Source organism: Dasypus novemcinctus, chromosome 1 (assembly GCF_030445035.2).
Source record: "Dasypus novemcinctus isolate mDasNov1 chromosome 1, mDasNov1.1.hap2, whole genome shotgun sequence".
NCBI lineage: Eukaryota > Metazoa > Chordata > Mammalia > Cingulata > Dasypodidae > Dasypus > Dasypus novemcinctus.
The window spans coordinates 207849966-207868137 of record NC_080673.1 but is presented as its reverse complement, the minus strand read 5'-3'; the positions used below and the strand labels follow the sequence as shown (position 1 = coordinate 207868137).

At 72.0% G+C, this 18172-nt stretch overlaps 1 protein-coding gene across 12 annotated transcripts; it reads left to right on the top strand.

The window, feature by feature from the left end:
• Positions 1-289: 289 nt before the first annotated feature.
• On the top strand, positions 290-17506 carry FGFR3 (fibroblast growth factor receptor 3). Of its 12 annotated transcripts, XM_058301580.2 has the most exons (18): positions 290-417; positions 760-965; positions 5949-6218; positions 6400-6453; positions 7990-8162; positions 8823-8946; positions 10639-10829; positions 11617-11767; positions 12895-13085; positions 13347-13495; positions 13719-13840; positions 13938-14048; positions 14539-14729; positions 14839-14961; positions 15166-15236; positions 15425-15562; positions 15645-15750; positions 15857-17506. In XM_058301580.2, exons 2-18 carry the CDS (start codon positions 857-859, stop codon positions 16001-16003), a joined length of 2421 nt encoding a protein of 806 aa, XP_058157563.1. In that variant the 5' UTR covers positions 290-417; positions 760-856; the 3' UTR covers positions 16004-17506. The 12 variants fall into 12 exon arrangements, with proteins under 12 accessions (XP_058157563.1, XP_058157594.1, XP_058157591.1 ...); XM_058301611.2 differs by lacking the exons at positions 290-417; positions 11617-11767 and adding an exon at positions 12355-12499 and having other exon boundaries at positions 763-965; positions 7993-8162; positions 13350-13495; XM_058301608.2 differs by lacking the exons at positions 290-417; positions 11617-11767 and adding an exon at positions 12355-12499 and having other exon boundaries at positions 763-965; positions 7993-8162.
• The last annotated feature ends 666 nt before the right edge of the window (positions 17507-18172 follow it).

Here is an 18172-nt window from a genome sequence, read left to right as displayed (position 1 = left end):
GCGCTCCCACGCCCCCACGCCCTCGGAGATCGCCCGGCGCCCCCGCCCCCCGCTAATCCCCTCCTCGGGCGGGGGCGGGGCGAGCTGGGCCCCGCCCCGGGACCGTCCCCGAGGGGGAGGGGCGAACCCCGGCCCGAGTGGCCGAGCAGGGGCGGGCCGGGGCGGCGGGGCCGGGGGCGGGGCCGGGGGCGGGCGGCGGACCCGCCCCCTCTGGCTGCCGCGCGCCGGGCCGCCCCGGCCCTCAGTGCGCGGAGGTGACGGCGGCGGCGCGGGCAGCTGGCGCCGCGCGGTCCTGCTCGCGGGGCGCACGGACCCACGGGCGGCCCGACGGCCGGAGGGACGGGGCGGCGCGGGGCCGGCGGGCCGCGAGCCGGAGCGGGAGCCGCGCGCAGGGAGCCGAGCGCCGGCGGCCGCCAGGTCAGTGCGCGGGGCCGAAGCGGGGCGCGGGCGCGGGCGCCGGGCGGGCCGCGGGGCCGGGGAGGCCGGGGGGCGCGGACCCAGAGCGGCCCCCCTGGCGGGGCCGGGGCCGGGCGCGGGCCTCCCGCTCCGGGAAGTTTGCCGCCGCCGCCGCCCTGGGAGGGCCCTGCCGAGCCAGGAAGAGGGGGAGGAGGGAGGGCCGCGGCGGGAGGAGGCGGCCGGCGCCAGGCAGCCCGGGGGCGCGGGGCGGCGGCGGCGGGCGGGGGCGGCGGGGGCCGGGGGCAGCGGCCGGGGCCCGCGCGCCGCCGCCCCGGTGACGCGCCGCGCGCCTCCTGCCCGCAGACTCGGGAGCGGCGCCCTCGTCCCGCCGGTGCCCGGGCCGTGGGGGGCAGCATGCCCGTGCGCGCCGCCTGAGGACGCCGCGGCCCCCGCCCCCGCCATGGGCGCCCCGGCCCGCGCCCTCGCGCTCTGCCTGGCCGTGGCCGTCGTGGCCCGCGCCACCTCGGGGCTCCCGGGCACGGAGCTGCGCGTCGGACGCAGAGCGGCAGGTAAGGAAGAGCCGGGCGCGCGGAGGGAGGGCGCGGGGTCGGGGCGCGCCGGCGTCGTGCGGGCTGGCACCGCGGGGGCAGTGCCCGGGGCCGCGCCCTTCCCCGAGGCTCGCGGCGGAGCCGGCGCGGCCGCTCGAGGGGCGCCCGCAACCACACGCCACCCAAGTGCGGGGCTCCCCCGCGGTCCCCCGGCGCCGCCGCCACCATCCGCGCCGTCGGGCGGGAGCCGAGTTTCCGCGATTCCCATTGTCCCGCGAGGTCCGCATGGACGGAAAGTTGCTGTCGTGGCCCCCGGGCCCGGGTCCTGGCCGGCCTCCCGCCTCGGCCGAGGCGGGCATGGACGTGCGGCCGCCGGGCCGGGCTCGCAGTGGCGGCGAGACGAGGTGCCACCTCCTGGTGCGCCAGGGCTCCCCCCCAGGCTCTCGTGCCCGGCAGCCCGCGCGCTCGGCGAGGGGCTCCGTCCCCAGTGCGCGTCGAACGCCGGGCGGGGGCGCCGGGAGGCGAGCGGGGTGCTGGGCGCCCGAGGGCCTGGGGGCCGCGGACCCCGGCTGGCGGTCAAGGTCGGGTGGGCGGCGAGGATCCCGGAGCAGGGCCTGGGGCGGCGAGGGCCTCCGAGGGGCGGGAGCGCTGCTGGGCCCGGCCCCGCCCCCGCACACGCGCCGCGGCCGGGGGTACCGCCCGCCCTCGGCACGCGCGCTGCGGGGCCCGGCGCCCGCGGGGACCCGCTGCGGCCCTCTCGGGAGCTGGGCCCCGCGGACGGTCCCCTCGGGGGCCCTGGCGAGGCCCGCGCCCTCCCGCGCGCAGGGCGGCCCTGGCTGGTGAGCGCCCGGCCCCCCGCCCGGGCCGAGGCCCCAACAGCCGCCCCTTTGTACGGCGACGCGGCCGCAGGCGCGCTTGAGGGCCGCGGCGCCGGGAGGTGTGAGCCGAGTGGCCGCGGGCCGGCGTGCCGGGGAGGCCGGGCGCGGGCAGGAGGGAGGCAGATGGCGGCGCCCCTCCCCGAGCCCCTCTCCCCGGCGGCGGCTCGAGCCTCACCGAACAATGTCATTTTTTTATGAATGAAAGTGGCCCGGCGCTTGAAAGTGCGTGTCATTCAGCGGCGTGACAGAGGCCGCCGGGAGGTCAGCGCGCGCTTTTAGCGCCTGCTCCGGCGCGCCCCCCCCTCGGGGGGCTCCGAATAGGCAGCCCGGGGGGAGCCTCGCATTAGCATTCACATTCAGATAAAGATATTACTCCCTACCGCCAGGGAATGTCAAGTAGCCCCGGGGGAGGGCGGCGGGGCGGGGTCAGGGCTTTCTCCCAAGGCTGCGCTGCGCCCTGGGGGCCACCGAGGGGCCCCCCTCGGGAAGGAGGAGCGGAGAAGCATTTGGAGGAGCCGTTTCAGGGCAAAGCCGCTGGCAGATGTGGGCCCCCAGGTGTGCAGGCAGTGGGTGTGCCCGCTTCCTTCCCCCCCCCCCGCCCCCCACTGAAGCTCGTGGAACAGGTAGTGAGTGGACCGTCTGTAAACCCCGTCCTGTTCCTTAACGAGATGGGCTGGGCAGTAGAAATGCAAAGGCTTGTGACGTTTACGGGTGCTTCCCCCAGAAATGCTGGAGCGGGGGTGGGCTGGGGTCAAGGGCTGACCTCCCCAGGCCTCCCTCTGATGTGGGGCCACATTCCAGCTGGGGGGCCCCCGAGTTGCACTTGGCTGCACCCCAAGCCACGGGGAGGTTGACGAAGGGCTGCTCCGGCGTGGATCCCCCGCCTCAGCCAGGAGTGACCTGCGGGGAGCGGGCACTGCCCTGCAGCTCCCCTACCCCCACCCCTGCAGGGGCGCTGGACTTTGAGCCCCCGGCTGTTGATTAACCGGCGCCTGGGAGCTCTGAGCTGGACGGGGAGGGCTCCCCGCGCCCCTCGGCCTGCCCCAAGGCCCTCAGGTCCTTTTATCAGATGACCCGGGGGGAGGGGTGAGATGGAGTGTGCCCCAGGCGTGGATTTGGGCAGGGTCCCTCCAGTCTCTCTCGGGGCTGCCTGAGCCGTTTACAAGTGAAGGAGCTGGCATGGGGGGGTCCTGGGAGCTCGAAACTGCCAGCTGCCCGTCCTGGGGCTGGGGGGTCCCTTCCAGCCTGTTTCCTCACCTGCTTGGGAGGGCAGGTAATGGCAGGGTCGTTTTGAGGCCGGAGCCGGGTGAGCCGGCGTCATCCCACCCACCTGCCCCCTTCCCGGGTTTTCTCCCGAAACCTTGGGGAGCGCTCCCTGGCAGAGCTTGAGCCGTGGGCAGCTTCCCCGCTGGACCGTCCTGACGTGTCCCTGGCGCACTGTCCTGTACCCCTGGAAGCCTGTGTGCTCCCCGGAAGCCCCAGCCCGCCCTCCCGGCCCCCGTTGTCCTTCACCCAGGCTTGGTGGAACGGCCTAGCCGGAGGTGGTTCTCTGGGGCCGCCTCCCAGCCCTCCCGACGGGGCCCCCACTTCCCGCCACTAGTCCGTGGGGTGGGGTGGACCTCCTGGATGCAAGCTGGGAGGAAGGAACCCAGGGCAGGGAGCCCTGCCCCCACGCAGAGCCCCCCTGCCCGTGGGTCCCACCCCCACTTTCAAACGCTTGGGTCTGCTTTGGTGGACGCTGGTGGCCTTCTGGGCCCCAGTCCTGCCAGGCAGCCCTATGGCCTGTGCCACAGCAGGGGAAACGGCGGCACAGGGCCTGTGGGCGGCAGAACCAGGTAGACTGTGGCAGCCCAGGGCTCCTCTGGCAGGTGGGGCAGGGTCCCCTTTTGTTGATGGAGAAGCCCACAAGTGCCCCCATCTCCCAGGCCCCCCAAACCCTCACCTGGGCCTGCCTAGCCCCCGCATGTCAGCAGTACCCCCCACCCTGGGACCCCCTGCCCTACGTCCCGGGGTGCTCCCTGGCCTCTGTGGGTACCCAGGGGATAGGGTGGTGGTGGGCAGATGAGGGGCCGGCCCTGGGTGAGGCCCCTGCCCCAGCTCGGTGGGCCTGGCACCCCCTGCCTTGGGTGGCTGCCTGGCGTGGGCCGCCTGGGGGGCGGCTCGGGACCCCACGGCCTGGGCGGCCGCACCCCAGGCCCTGGCTGGACCTGGTTGAAGCAAACCCTTGTGCTGCTGGCCGGCCCGCCGTGCCCGTTGCCGCCCAGACCAGACCGGAACCGGCTGTTGCCCTTGGCCGGCCCGGGGCTGAGGCCACCACGACCAGCCGCTCTCGGCCTTCTGGGGGGTCTCGAGTGGCACCCGGCGCTGGGTGGTCCCCACAGGACACGGCGGTCAGGGCTGGAGGGCGGGCCAGGCGCCCCCTGACCGCTGGCCCCCTCGAGGGCGGCCTGAGCCGCGGGTCCCTGGGGGCGCGTGGGGTGGGCCGGGCAGGGCTGGCGGGAGCCGCGTGGCCGAGTGGCCAGCTGGGCCCTCGAATCTAGGCCGTGCGTCCGCGGAATGACAAGTAAGGGGTGAACGGCCCAGCTGGGCCTGGGAGGGGGGGGGAGAGCGCCTGCAGGACCACCCACCCCTGCCCTGGGCCCCGAGCCCAGGCTGCCCGCTCGCCCATTGTCTGGCCCTGGCAAGGGGGCCTGGGGTGATGGGAGCCCCGCGGTGGCTCGGCCCTGCCCCCGGGAGCTGGGCAGCCCGCTCGGAGGGGCTCTTGGTGGTGGACCCCCCCCCTCGGCACCCCGCCCTGCTGCCCGGCCCCCACCTGCTCGCCCGCCGGCCCCGGACGGCTGCGCCCCCTGCCTCAGTTTCTTCCTCTGTTGAGCGGGCTCCTCGGTCCCCTGCAGGCAGAAGCCGGCCCACCAGCTGCCCGCGAGGGCCCAGGGGCCCCCTCGCCCTTCCGGCCTTCCTGCCTGGTGCTGCAGCCCTCCCTGGCTTTGGGCTCTGCCGTGGCGTCTTCTCGAAGGGCCTTTGCTGATGTGTGTTTGGCACGCGAGGTTCGAGATGTGCAAACGGGGCCCTTGGCAGCGTGGCCCCTGCCCGCGTCAGGGGACGGGCCACTCTGCTTCAGGACAGCTGTGCTGCCGCCCCTGGCCCCCCCAGGCCGCCTCGCCCCTGCCCCAGTCCTTCTCGGTGGCTGCCGCAGGGGGCACGGTGGCCCGGCTGGCGCGCGGGGGGTGGCAGCTCCCTCCCCTGGGCTGCGGAGCTCTGCACTGTGCCTTCTCCTGACCCCAAGTGTCCTAGAGGGACCCCCAGTGTCCTCTACACCTCAGGGCTTCCGTCTAAGCGCACGGACCGTGGACTCCCCACCCAGCCTGCCCCGTGGGTCCACGGCCTTTAAACGGTTTCTTTTATAAATTTTTTTTTCTCTCCCCTTCCCTGCTCTCCCTCCACCCCATTGTCCGTTCTCTGTCCATTCGTTTTGCTTCTGTGTCTGCTTGTATTCTTGTCAGCGGCACCCGGAGTTTTTGTCTTGTTTTTGTTGCGTCATCTTGTGTCAGCTCTCCGTGTGGGCGGTGCCATTCCTGGGCAGGCTGCACTTTCTTTCGCGCCAGGCGGCTCTCCTTACAGGGCGCACTCCTTGCGCATGGGGCTCCCCTACGCAGGGACACCCCTGCGTGGCAGGGCACTCCTTGCGCGCATCAGCGCTGCGCATGGGCCAGCTCCACATGGGTCAGGAGGCCCGGGGTTTGAACCGTGGACCTCCTGTGTGGTAGACGGACGCCCTATCCGTTGGGCCAAATCTGCTTCCTTAAATAGTTTCAAAAGAATGACGCTTTGTGCCACGTGGGAAGGATGAAAGTCAGGCATCGCGTCCATGTAACTAAAGTTCTGTCGGAGCGATGGCCCAGAGGCGCGCTGCTGTCGGCGTCCGCCCGGCCGAGCAGAACACACTGGCCAGCAGGCCCTCGGCCGGCAGCTCGGCGCCGGGGGCGGAGCCATCCCCGGGGCGGGGCTGGTTCTGGGCGCAAGGCCTCGTCCTCCTGCCGGCCCCCCCAGTGTTTCTGTACCCCCTTGGGTGTCGCGCCCCCACGTGTGCTGGCGTGGGGGCCGCCTCACGCTGCTGTCTCGCCCACAGAGGCCCCGGGCCCAGAGCCCGGTCAGCAGGAGCAGCTGGTCTTCGGCGCTGGGGACGCCGTGGAGCTGAGCTGCCACCCGCCCGCCGGCGGCCCCTCGGGGCCCACCGTCTGGGTCAAGGACGGGGTGGGGCTGGAGCCCTCCGAGCGCGTCCTGGTGGGGCCGCAGAGGCTGCGTGTGCTCAATGCCTCCCACGAGGACGCCGGCACCTACGGCTGCTGGCTGCGGCTCTCCCAGCGCGTCCTGTGTCGCTTCGCCGTGCGTGTGACAGGTGAGCGCTCTGGGTGCCGGCCGAGTGAGGGGTCCCGGCCCGTCGGGGGACAGCGGGACCCTCGGGGAGCCGCAGACCGAGGCCCAGAGGGAGAAGGTGTGCTCTCGCGGCTGGGACTCAAGGCCTGGGGCTCGGCCACTCGCCAGCCGTGGCCGTCACTCATCACGCTCCCGTCTCGCAGATGCTCCGTCCTCGGGCGACGATGAAGACGGAGAGGACGAGGCCGAGGACACGGGTGAGCACACAGGCGCTGGACGCCAGGCCCTGTGGTCCCAGGAGGCCGGCTGGGGGTGGGGGGGGGCCCTGTGCTGCTGACAGGGGCCCCCGGCAGCGAGGACGCCCGTGTGCGGCCGGAGCTGGGGGGTGAGGCTCGTGACCTTGGTGTTAATGGACAGGTGCACCCCAGCTGTGAGCCGGGCACGGGCGGAGGTGGGACGAGTGGGCCCAGGGTGAGGGTCCCGAGAGGTGGCCACGACCGTCCAGGCCAGGGGGTGGTTGCCGCGGAGGGCCAGGGGCCTGCCTGGGCGCCCGTGAAGGTGGCAGTAGCCGTTCCCGGTGGACGGGCCACAGGGCAGGTGAGCTGTCGGGGGAGAGGCAGGTGGCCAGATTTGGAGATGCCCGGAGGGGCGGCCAGGGTGGACTGTCCCCGGGAGGGGAGTGGATCCCGGTCGTAACTCGAAAAGGTGCCAGCACGGGGACTGACAGACCGGGCAAGCAGAGGGGAGGGAAACCCCGGCCGGCAGGCGCGGGGGGCGTGGGGGTGCCAGCGGCCGGGGCGAGCCGGGGCGCAAGTGGCCGCGTGAAGCCCGCCCGGTTAGGGCTCCACATCCCGAGGGGCCCCTGGGCTTTCCTCTTTTCTCTTTGGTTGCCAGGAAGTTCAGACCCAAGGTCCCGGCTCGGCCGCCGCAGCCCCCCTGCCCCCCAAGCGCACCCCCTGGCCCCGCTGGCCTCTGCCTCCTCCCGTGTCCTGTTTCCCTGCCCGGCTTGGCCGCTGGGGGCTGCGCCTCGCGCTGCCGCCCCGGGGGATTCGGGGGCTGCCGGTCACTGGCAGGACAGCCTGGGGGAGGTGCCGCCCGCAGCGGGCAGCTTGGGGTCAGCGCCCTGGGAAGACAGGCCCCATCGGCCACCTGCCCTGGGAAGCACGGAGGGACGTGGCCGTGGGAGCCCCTGCCGTGCCCACCACACTTCCCGGAGGCACCCCCCGGGAACGGTGTCCCCCTGGGGATGCCGGCCCATCTCCCCATGGGCCCCACCCCTGCCCCACGCCCGCCCCGAGGAAGGAGAAAAGCCAGTTGGGCCATGAGAATGGGGTGACGGCCACCCTGGAGCCAGGAGCGAGGGGGCAGGACCCCGGTCCACTGGCGCCCCGAGCCCCCCAGGCTCCGGCGGTGCTAACGGTGGATGGACCCTGTTTCCCGGCTCTGCTCGGCCCCTGGGCGTAGTGCTCCCCGGCGCGTCTTCCCAGCCCCAGCGCCGCGCAGCCCGAGCTGGGCAACCCGGCACACCCTCGCGCCAGGCGGGCACCCTGGCCCCCCTCCCTGGGGTGGGCTCTCAGAGGAGGCGCAGCGGGCAGAGGCCCCACCGCCGGCGAGCCTGGCCCCGAGAATGCCAGGGAGGCGGGTGGTGGGGCTCCTGGGGTCCGGTCCAGCCCAGGCAGGGGCCCCCAAAAGGCGCCCCCTCAGCCCACGTGTCGGGGGGCAGTGGGGCAGGTCTCGGAGGGGGTCAGCGGCCTCCAGGCCCCCTCCTCGCTGAACCGCCATCCCCCCGCCAGCAGGGGCCCCTTACTGGACACGGCCCGAGCGGATGGACAAGAAGCTTCTGGCCGTGCCGGCCGCCAACACCGTCCGCTTCCGCTGCCCGGCCGCCGGCAACCCCGCGCCGTCCATCTCCTGGCTCAAGAACGGCAAGGAGTTCCGCGGCGAGCACCGCATCGGGGGCATCAAGGTGCGGCCGGCCTCGGCGCGCGGGTCCGCGGGGTGCCTGCACCTGCTTGTGGTGCGCCCACCTCCCCTCCGTGCGCCCACTGCCCCTCCGTGCACCCACTGCCCGCTAGACCGCGCACCCACCACCTCTCCATGTACCCACCATCAGCTTGCCCGTGCACCCACCACCCCTCCATGTGTCCACTGCCCACTTGCCCGTGCGCTCACTGTCCCTTCCGTGTGCCCACCGCCCGCTTTCCCGTGTGCCCACCGCCCGCTTTCCCGTGCGCCCACCACCCCTCCATGTGCCCATCGCCTCCTTGCCCGTGCACCCACTGTCCCATGTGCCCACCGTCTGCTTGCCCGTGCACCCACTGTCCCTTCTGTGTGCCCACCGCCCGCTTGCCATGTGCCCACCGCCCCTCTGTGCCCACCACTCGCTTGCCTGTGCACCCACTGCGCCTTCTGTGTGCCTGCCACCCCCTTGCCCGTGCACCCACTGTCCCGTGTGCCCACCGTCTGCTTTCCCGTGCGCCCACCGCCCCTCCATGTGCCCACCGCCTCCTTGCCTGTGCACCCACTATCCCGTGTGCCCACCGTCTGCTTGCCTGTGCACCCACTGTCCCTTCCGTGTGCCCACCACCCACTTGCCATGCGCCCACCGCCCCTCCTGTGCCCCCAGCTGCGCCACCAGCAGTGGAGCCTGGTCATGGAGAGCGTGGTGCCCTCTGACCGCGGCAACTACACCTGCGTCGTGGAGAACAAGTTCGGCAGCATCCAGCAGACGTACACGCTGGACGTGCTGGGTGAGGCACAGGCCGGAGGGCGGGGGGCGGCAGGTGGACTCGCAGGCGGGTGGGCTTGTAGGCAGGTGGGCTCACAGGTAGGTGGGCTCCCAGGCTGATGGGCTTGCAGGTGGGCTCACAGGCGGGTGGGCTCAGAGGTGGGTGGGCTCGCAGGTGCACTACAGTCAGGCAGGTGGGCTTGTAGGCGGGTGGGCTCACAGGTGGACTTGCAGGTAGGTGGGCTCCCAGGCTGGTGGGCTTGCAGGCGGGTGGGCTCGGAGGTGGGTGGGCTCCCAGGCTGATGGGCTTGCAGGTGGCCTCGGCAGTGGGTGGGCTCACAGGTGGGCTCGCAGGTGCACTGAGGTCAGGCAGGTGGGCTTGCAGGTGGACGGGCTCATAGGTGCCGGCTTGCAGGTAGGTTTGCAGTCAGGCAGGTGGGCTTGCAGGTGGGCGGGCTCGCAGGTGGGCAAGCTCGCAGGTAGGCTGGCTCGCAGGTGGGTGGGCTCGTAGGTGGGTTCGCAGGTGCACTGCAGTCAGGCAGGTGGGCTCGTAGGCGCTTTGGCTAGCAGTGGGTTTGCAGGTGAGTGGGCTTGCAGGTGGGCTCACGGGTGGGCTTGGAGGTGGGCTTGTAGGCAGGTTGGCTCGCAGGTGGTTGAGCTCGCAGGTGGGCTGGCTTGCAGGTAGGTTTGCAGTCAGGCAGGCGGGAGAGTTCGCAGGTGGGCTGGCTCGCAGGTGGGCTGGCTCACAGGTGGGTGGGCTCACAGGTGGGTGGGCTCGCAGGTGGTTGAGCTCGCAGGTGGGCTGGCTTGCAGGTAGGTTTGCAGTCAGGCAGGCGGGAGAGTTCGCAGGTGGGCTGGCTCGCAGGTGGGCTGGCTCACAGGTGGGTGGGCTCACAGGTGGGTGGGCTCGCAGGTGGTTGAGCTCGCAGGTGGGCTGGCTTGCAGGTAGGTTTGCAGTCAGGCAGGCGGGAGAGTTCGCAGGTGGGCTGGCTCACAGGTGGGCTGGCTCGCAGGTGGGTGGGCTCGCAGGTGGGCCGGCTCACAGGTGGTTGAGCTCGCGGGTGGGCTGGCTTGCAGGTAGGTTTGCAGTCAGGCAGGTGGGCTCACAGGTGGGTGGGCTCGGAGGCAGGCAGGCTCGCGGGTAGGTGAGCTCCCAGGCTGATGGGCTTGCAGGTGGCCTCAGCGGTAGGTGGGCTCGTAGGTGGGTTCGCAGGTGCACTGCAGTCAGGCAGGTGGGCTCGTAGGCGGATTGGCTTGCAGTGGGCTTGCAGGCTCGCAGGCTTGCAGGTGGGGTCACAGATGGGCTCACAGGTGGGTGGGCTCGGAGGTGGGCTCGTAAGCGGGTTGACTCGCAGGTGGGCTCGCAGGTGGGTGGGCTCACAGGTGGGCAGGCTCGCAGGTGGGCTGGCTCGCAGGTAAGCGGGCTCATAGGTGCCGGCTCGCAGGTAGGTTTGCAGTCAGGCAGGTGGGTTCGCAGGTGGGCTGGCTCGCAGGTGGGTGGGCTTGAAGGTGGGCCGGCTCACAGGTGGGCTGGCTCGCAGGTGGGCTGACTTGCAGGTAGGTTTGCAGTCAGGCAGGTGGGTTCGCAGGTGGGCTGGCTCGCAGGTGGGCGGGCTTGCAGGTGGGCCGGCTCGCAGGTGGGCGGGCTTGCGGGCTGGGCAGGGACTTGCGGGGGGCCGGGGCGGCGGCCCCTGACCGCCTGTCTGTCACGCAGAGCGCTCCCCGCACCGGCCCATCCTGCAGGCGGGGCTGCCGGCCAACCAGACGGCGGTGGTGGGCAGCGACGTGGAGTTCCACTGCAAGGTGTACAGCGACGCGCAGCCCCACATCCAGTGGCTCAAGCACGTGGAGGTGAACGGCAGCAAGGTGGGCCCCGACGGCACGCCCTACGTCACCGTGCTCAAGGTGGGCGCCGCCGCCGGCCGGGTGCCCGGGGGGGCCAGGGGGGGCGCGGGTGGGAGCCTGGGGCTCGAGTCCTAGCCTGCCCTGGGCCTCAGGCCGCGCTCGGCCCTCTGAGGGGCCTGGGTTTCCCCGCCTGCTCCTTTGGGTCGGCCGGAGCCCACCGTGCAGGGCCGGCTCGCGTCGCCGTCCAGTTCTCTCCGGCTGGGCTCAGGGCGCGGCGACAGCGCCGGGCCGGGGTGGGCAGAGGCGGGGGGTACCTGGGCAGCAGCGTCCAGGCAGTCGGCCGCAGGGACGGGGAGGCGGCTTCAGAGCCCCGTCACGTGCCGGCATGGGGACTCGCCGCCTTGCCCGCGGCCCCTGGGCCAGCGCCGCCAACCTCGTCACTTCAGCTGCACCAGGCGGGGGGGCGGGGCGGGGAGTGGGGTTCACACAACGGCAACAGAGGCACCGCCTGGAGATGAGAGGGGCCGCAGGGGGCGGGGGCAGGCACCGTGGCCTCGCCCAGGCCCTGGGGAGGCAGCACCCCGCGGGCACCGGCGGCCCTCCCCGGGGGGCGACCGCCGGCAGAGGCTCTGGTCTCGGGGCTGGACGCGGGGCAGGCGCATCCTGTAGAACTATGCGCGCAGCGGCCAGGCGGGGCCCGCACGCGCCCGCCCCACAGCCCCCGCGCCTCGGGGGCCCACGCCTGCCTGCCTCGCTCCCGCCGCCGGCCCGGGCTCGCACCCGCACGGCTGCCCTGAGCCCGGCTGGGCCGCGGGGGGCGCCTGAGCCGCGTCTCTTGTCCCCGCAGTCGTGGATCAGTGAGAGCGCAGAGGCCGACGCGCGGCTGCGCCTGGCCGCCGTGTCGGAGCGGGACGGGGGCCAGTACCTCTGTCGGGCCGCCAATTTCATAGGCGTGGCCGAGAAGGCCTTTTGGCTGCGCGTTCACGGGCCCCGAGCAGGTAACGACTCTGTCCCACGCCTGCTGGCTGGCCGAGCTGCGGCGCCGACGCCCCCCACACGTGCCCATGTGCCCGCACGCCCGCTCCCGCCCGCTCGCTGTGCCGCGGCCCGCTGCCCCGACGCGGCTGCCTCCGGACGCCGCCACCCCCGACGGCAACCTGCCCCGCTTCGGCCCGCAGCCTGCGCTGACCCTGCCCCCCCTCACGTGCACCCCCCAGCACCCCGCACCTGGCGGCGGCTGTGCCCCCCACCCCGCCAGCACCCACCTGCCCTCCGCCTCTCTCTCCGGCCCCTGGCTGCACTGCCGCCTGCCTGCCCCGCTCTGCACTAACCCGCATGCTGCTGCCTCGGCCGCTGCCGGCCGTGCACCTGCTGCTCACCTGGGACAGAGGACTCGCCGGTGGAGGGACTGGCTTTGGGCTCGATGCCGACGAGAAGGAGGAGGCGGCCACGGCGGCCGTGGCCGCTGCGTGTCGCGGTGGTGGCGGCGTTTCCCTTGCAGCCTGGCGGATCGGCGCGTGGCCTCGGCTGCGGTGGCCTGGGGCGGTGCTGGCGCTCGCCTACCGTGCTCTCTCCTTTCTCGTAGACGGCGGGCGCCAACAGCACCGACAGGGAGCTGGAGGTGCTGTCTTTGCACAATGTCACCTTTGAGGACGCGGGGGAGTACACCTGTCTGGCGGGCAATTCTATCGGCTTTTCCCATCACTCTGCGTGGCTGGTGGTGCTGCCAGGTATCCGCGCCTCGCTGCTGCGCTTGCCTGCTCTGTCCTCTCGGGGCCGGGGCACGGGCTTCGCGCACACCAAAGCCGCCGGCCGCGCAGGGCACCTGGTCTCTCGGCCGCCCGGCGCTCCTCCTCTTTGGGCCCGCGCCGAGCCGGCCCTATCTGGGCCCCGGGCCACCCCCTCCCAAGTCTCATCCAATCGCCCGTGCCGGCGGCCTCGGTGTTGCTCGGGTGCTGGGTGGCGGTACGGGCGCTGCGGCTCGCTGGGCCCCTCTCTCCTTGTCTGTCCTGGCTTGTGGTGCTTCTGGCCGCAGGACCCTCGAGAGTAGGTGGAGGCGCCGTGGCCTCCGTGTCCTCCCCCCCCCCCCCCCGGGAGCCCTGAGCCCAGCGCCGTGTCTTTGCAGCTGAGGAGGAGCTGGTGGAGGCCGACGAGGCGGGCAGCGTGTACGCGGGCGTCCTCAGCTACGGGGTGGGCTTCTCCCTCTTCACGCTGGCGGTGGCGGCCGTGACCCTCTGCCGCCTGCGCAGCCCACCCAAGAAGGGGCTGGGCTCGCCCGCCGTGCACAAGGTCTCCCGCTTCCCGCTCAAGCGACAGGTAACACACAGTAGGGACCAGGCCCCCCCCACAATACCCCGGGGCCTGCCCCCCGGGGACGCGGTGCCCTGCCCAGCCCCCTCCCCCGTGTCACCACGTGGGTTTCTCTGCCGGGGCACAGAGCCCTCCCTCCTTCCGGCCCCCGCCCTGCGTGGAAGTCACCGCATCCCTGGCTGCGGTCGCCAGGCGGGGACCCCAGCCCCGGCCGCCGCCAGCCCGCCCGGCGGCCTGCGGCACCAACCTGGCCCTGCCCGACCCAAGCAGGTGTCCTTGGAGTCCAACTCGTCCATGAACTCCAACTCGCCGCTGGTGCGCATCGCCCGCCTGTCCTCCGGGGAGGGCCCCGCGCTGGCCAACGTCTCGGAGCTTGAGCTGCCCGCCGACCCCAAGTGGGAGCTGTCCCGGGCCCGGTGAGCGCACACCACGGGGCGGGCGCTGGCGCTTCAAGGGCGCCCGGGGCAGGTGGTGAGGAGGTGCCAGGCGGGACACGGGCACTGAGGCCGTGGCGGGTGTCGGGTGTGGGGAGGGGCCGGGCGGGGGGGGTGGCGCGGCAGGCGGGCCGGGCTTCCCAGGTGGTGGCGGTGGGCAGGACGGGCTGTGGGGAGCGCTCACGCCGCGCCGCCCCTGCGCCAGGCTGACGCTGGGCAAGCCGCTCGGGGAGGGCTGCTTCGGCCAGGTGGTCATGGCGGAGGCCATCGGCATCGACAAGGACCGCGCGGCCAAGCCCGTCACCGTGGCAGTGAAGATGCTGAAGGGTGAGGCCGCCGCGGAAGGGGCGGGAGTCCCGGGCTAAGCTGGGCGGGTGGGGGCGCCGCTGCCTGACCCCCCTCCTGATGCCTCCTCCTCGAGCAGACGACGCCACGGACAAGGACCTGTCCGACCTGGTGTCTGAGATGGAGATGATGAAGATGATCGGGAAGCACAAGAACATCCTCAATCTGCTGGGAGCCTGCACGCAGGGAGGTGGGTGGGCGGGGCCTGTGGGGAGGTGGGCGGGGCAGGGGCGGAGCCGGTGGGTAGGGGCGGGGCCTGTGGGGGAGGTGGGCGGGGCAGGGGCAGACCTCCGGGATGGGCGGGTTAAGGGCAGAGCCTGCATGGGGCGCTGGCTTGAGTTGGGAGGTGGGCGTGGCAGGGGCAGGGCCTGCGCGGGGAGGTGGGTGGGCGTGGGTGGATGGGGGCAGGGCAGGGTGGGGTCTGCTCCCAGGGAGGTGGGCACGGTGGTGGCGTGCATGCAGGGTGGGCAGGGAGGCACCTGCACGCAGGGTGGGCGGGGCGGGGCCTGTGCGCAGGGAGGTGGGCGGGGCCTGGATGGGGGCGGGGCCTGCATGATGGAAAGTGGGTGGGGTGGGGCGAGGCAGGGGCGGAGCCTGCGCATGGGATGGGCGGGGCAGGGAGGGGGGGCCAGGGCCTGAGGCGTGGGCCTGAGGCGTGGGCTGAGGCGTGCACCCCGCAGGGCCCCTGTACGTGCTGGTGGAGTACGCGGCCAAGGGCAACCTGCGGGAGTACCTGCGGGCGCGGCGGCCCCCGGGCATGGACTACTCCTTCGACACCTGCAGGCTGCCCGAGGAGCAGCTCACCTTCAAGGACCTGGTGTCCTGCGCCTACCAGGTGGCCCGCGGAATGGAGTACCTGGCCTCCCAGAAGGTGGGGGAAGGGCGGGGGGCGGCAGGGGGTGGGGCCGGGTGACCTGGGCAGCCTGGGGGGGCTCAGGGCGCCTGGGGGGCTTGGCCTCAGTCCCTGGCCCCGTCCCCAGTGCATCCACCGGGACCTGGCCGCGCGCAACGTGCTGGTGACCGAGGACAACGTGATGAAGATCGCGGACTTCGGCCTGGCCCGCGACGTGCACAACCTCGACTACTACAAGAAGACGACCAATGTGAGCCAGGCCTGGGCGGGGGGCAGCTGGGGTGGGGGTGCCGACAGGGGCTGAGGGGGCAGCTGGGGTGGGGGTGCTGACGGGGGCCGAGGGGCAGCCTGGGTGGGGGCACTGACGGGGGCCGAGGGGGCAGCCTGGGTGGGGGCGCTGACGGGGGCCGGCTCCCCTGGGACCCTGGTACCAGCACCCCCACTTCCCACGCAGGGGCGGCTGCCAGTGAAGTGGATGGCGCCCGAGGCCCTGTTCGACCGCGTCTACACCCACCAGAGTGACGTGTGCGTGTCCCTGGGCGGGGCGGAGGCACACCGGGGGCCTGCGGGCGGCCACGTTTGCCCACGTCCCAGGGTCCCAGGCGATTCTGGGGCAGGAACCCAGGGGAGCTCTGAGGACACGGAGCCGAGACCCCTCGCCCCGCTGGCGGACCTGTCCTGGGCAGCGCGGGCTGACTGTGCGCTCCCCGCAGCTGGTCCTTCGGCGTCCTGCTCTGGGAGATTTTCACCCTGGGCGGCTCGCCGTACCCCGGCATCCCCGTGGAGGAGCTCTTCAAGCTGCTGAGGGAAGGCCACCGCATGGACAGGCCGGCCAACTGCACGCACGACCTGTGAGCCTCCTCCCCGCGCGTCCCGCCCCCAGCCCCACGCGGGCGGCCCCCCGCAGCCCCTGAGCCAGCCCCCGGCCCACAGGTACATGATCATGCGCGAGTGCTGGCACGCGGCGCCGTCCCAGAGGCCCACGTTCAAGCAGCTGGTGGAGGACCTGGACCGCGTCCTGGCCGTGACGTCCACGGACGTGAGCGCCGTCCCGCTCGGGGCTCCCCCCGTCCTGGGCGCTGCGGGCCGGGGGGCTCGGGAGGGCCGGGCGTGAGGGCGGCGGCGCTGACCGGGCCCGCCCGCAGGAGTACCTGGACCTCTCGGTGCCCTTCGAGCAGTACTCGCCCGGCGGCCAGGACACACCCAGCTCCGGCTCCTCGGGGGACGACTCCGTGTTCGCCCACGACCTGCTGCCGCCCGCCTCGCCCGGCGGCGGGGGTCCGCGGACGTGAGGCCCCGCCCACGGGAGCGCGCACCCTGGACCACCCCCGTGCGGCCGCCAGCCCCGGCCTGAGACCGGTCGGAAGGAAAGCGGGGCCTTCAGGCGCGTGTGTGTGAGAGAGGGCGCGTCTCGGGGTCCTCGGTGCAGGGGTCCCCTCAGGGTGCCCGAGCTGCTGTGCAGAGACCCGCCTGCGTGGCGTTGGTTCTGGGGATGCTGAATGTAGAATGTAAGGGGCCCGCCACCCCCCAGAGCCTCTCGGGGAGGGAGGGGGCCGGATGCCACGGGCCCAGGTCTCGCCCCCCAGTGCCGCCTCCTGGGGCACTCAGCCAGGCCTGGGGTCTGCGGAGGGTGCCCCTCCATCCGCCCTGAGCCAAGTCCGTGGGCAGCCTCTCCGCAAGCCAGGGTCCCACCCACGTGGCACCTAGTGCCTCCCCCCACACCTCCAGGACCCCCCGCTCCCACCAGCCCCTCGGGCTGAAATTACGGGTACCTGAAGGCAGGAAGCCTTTACCTTCTATCCGAAAGGTTTATTCCAGAAGCGAGTGTACATTTATATAAATAGATGCTGTGTATATGGTCTATATACATACATATACATATATAAATATCTATTGGGGGAAGAGGAGGCTGGCACAACCGAGGCACAGGACCCCAAGCGGGCCAGAGGCAAGGCGGGGGTGCGGGGAGACCCCCGCCGGGGATTCACGCAAGGCCAGGGGCCGGAGGGGCTTCTCTGACATTGCGGTTTTGTTTAAAAAATTGCACCGGGCCCTGTACATGTGTAAAGATAATTTATCGGAGTCCCCGTCCAGGCCACGTCCATAGCGTTTAACCAGCCGAGCGGCAGAGAGATTTAAGTTTTAACTTATTAACAGCCGAGAAGGTTTACAGGGGTCGCGGAGGACAGGTGTGCTGGGCACGGGGTCCCCGAGGCCAGAGTTGGGCCCCAGCAGCCCGAAAGGGCCTTTGGTTGGTGTCCCCACGCGCATCTGCTTCTTTTGGTCTCTTTTGCAGGGGAATTAGATTTCTATAGGGTGTTTCTTTAGGAGATTTATTTTTTTGGACTTTAAGACAAGTTGGTATTTTCATACAAGTTCTAATTGCTGCGTGGGCCGGGCGTGGGGGTGGCTTCCAGCCCAGGAGCCAGCCCGCGAGCAGCCTCAGATGTTATTAGATGTTACAGGTTGATATCTATCTATCTATATAATTTATTGAGGTTTTACAAGACGTATTTGTTGTAGTCTTAACACTTCCTGTGCAACGCTTCTAGACTGGGTAGCCTGACTGCCTTTGGGGACAGAGCACTGTGAATTCAGCTGTGTCCCTTTCTGTGCTGCTCCCGCGGCCCTGGGTTTGGGCGGCTGCCCCCCCCCCCCCGGACCCGCGGACGGGCTGGCGGCGGGGGGGGGGAGCTTGGGTGGTATGGGGCCCCACCGTCACCAAACCAGCAGACCCTGCTTGTTACCCCGGCAGGTGGACTTTGCGAAAAATAAAGAGCGACGACTGGTTCGAAGTGCCTCTGTGCTTTCTTGCTTCCGGGCAGCCCCTGTCCCTTGGGATGGGGTCGGGCGTTTGACCCCCAGGGAAGGAAGGGGTCGCCAGGGGCATGGGGAGCAGTGGCCCTGGGGGCCCCCTGGCAGAGAGTGCCGCTCAACAGGGGTGAGGGGGGATTGAATGCTTGGCCCCTGTCCTTGTGGGCAGGTGCCTGTGAGCCTTGGGGAGGGCCACGAGGGAGAGTTGGCCGAGCCACGGACCCCCCCACCCCCACCCGGCCCTGCTGGGGCAGTTTGCCCGGTGGAGGTACCTCCTTGGTTTACTCTGCAGGGGGCAGTTCCTGGGTGTTCCCCTCAGGGCTCCCAGCCACCCTGTGAACAGCGCCCATCCTCCCGCAGCCCCTTGTTCAAACCGGACCCCGGGAGGGTGCAGTCCACACTGGGCCCCCATCCACCCTCCCCCTCAGGCCCCGTGCCCCCCACCTGGCCAGACGGTGAGGCCCAGCGCCCTCCCCGCCAGGAGCTCACCCCCAGGGGCGGGAAGTCCGGAGGCCGGTAGGCCGAGCCCGCGCCCCCCCTGCGCCCCGGGGCTGCCCCTGGCCGAGGCGGCTGGCGTCGGAGGGAGCTGCTGTCCCCACCCCGGTCCCGCTCCCCTGTGCGCGCCCCTGCCCAGCTCCCGGGGCCCT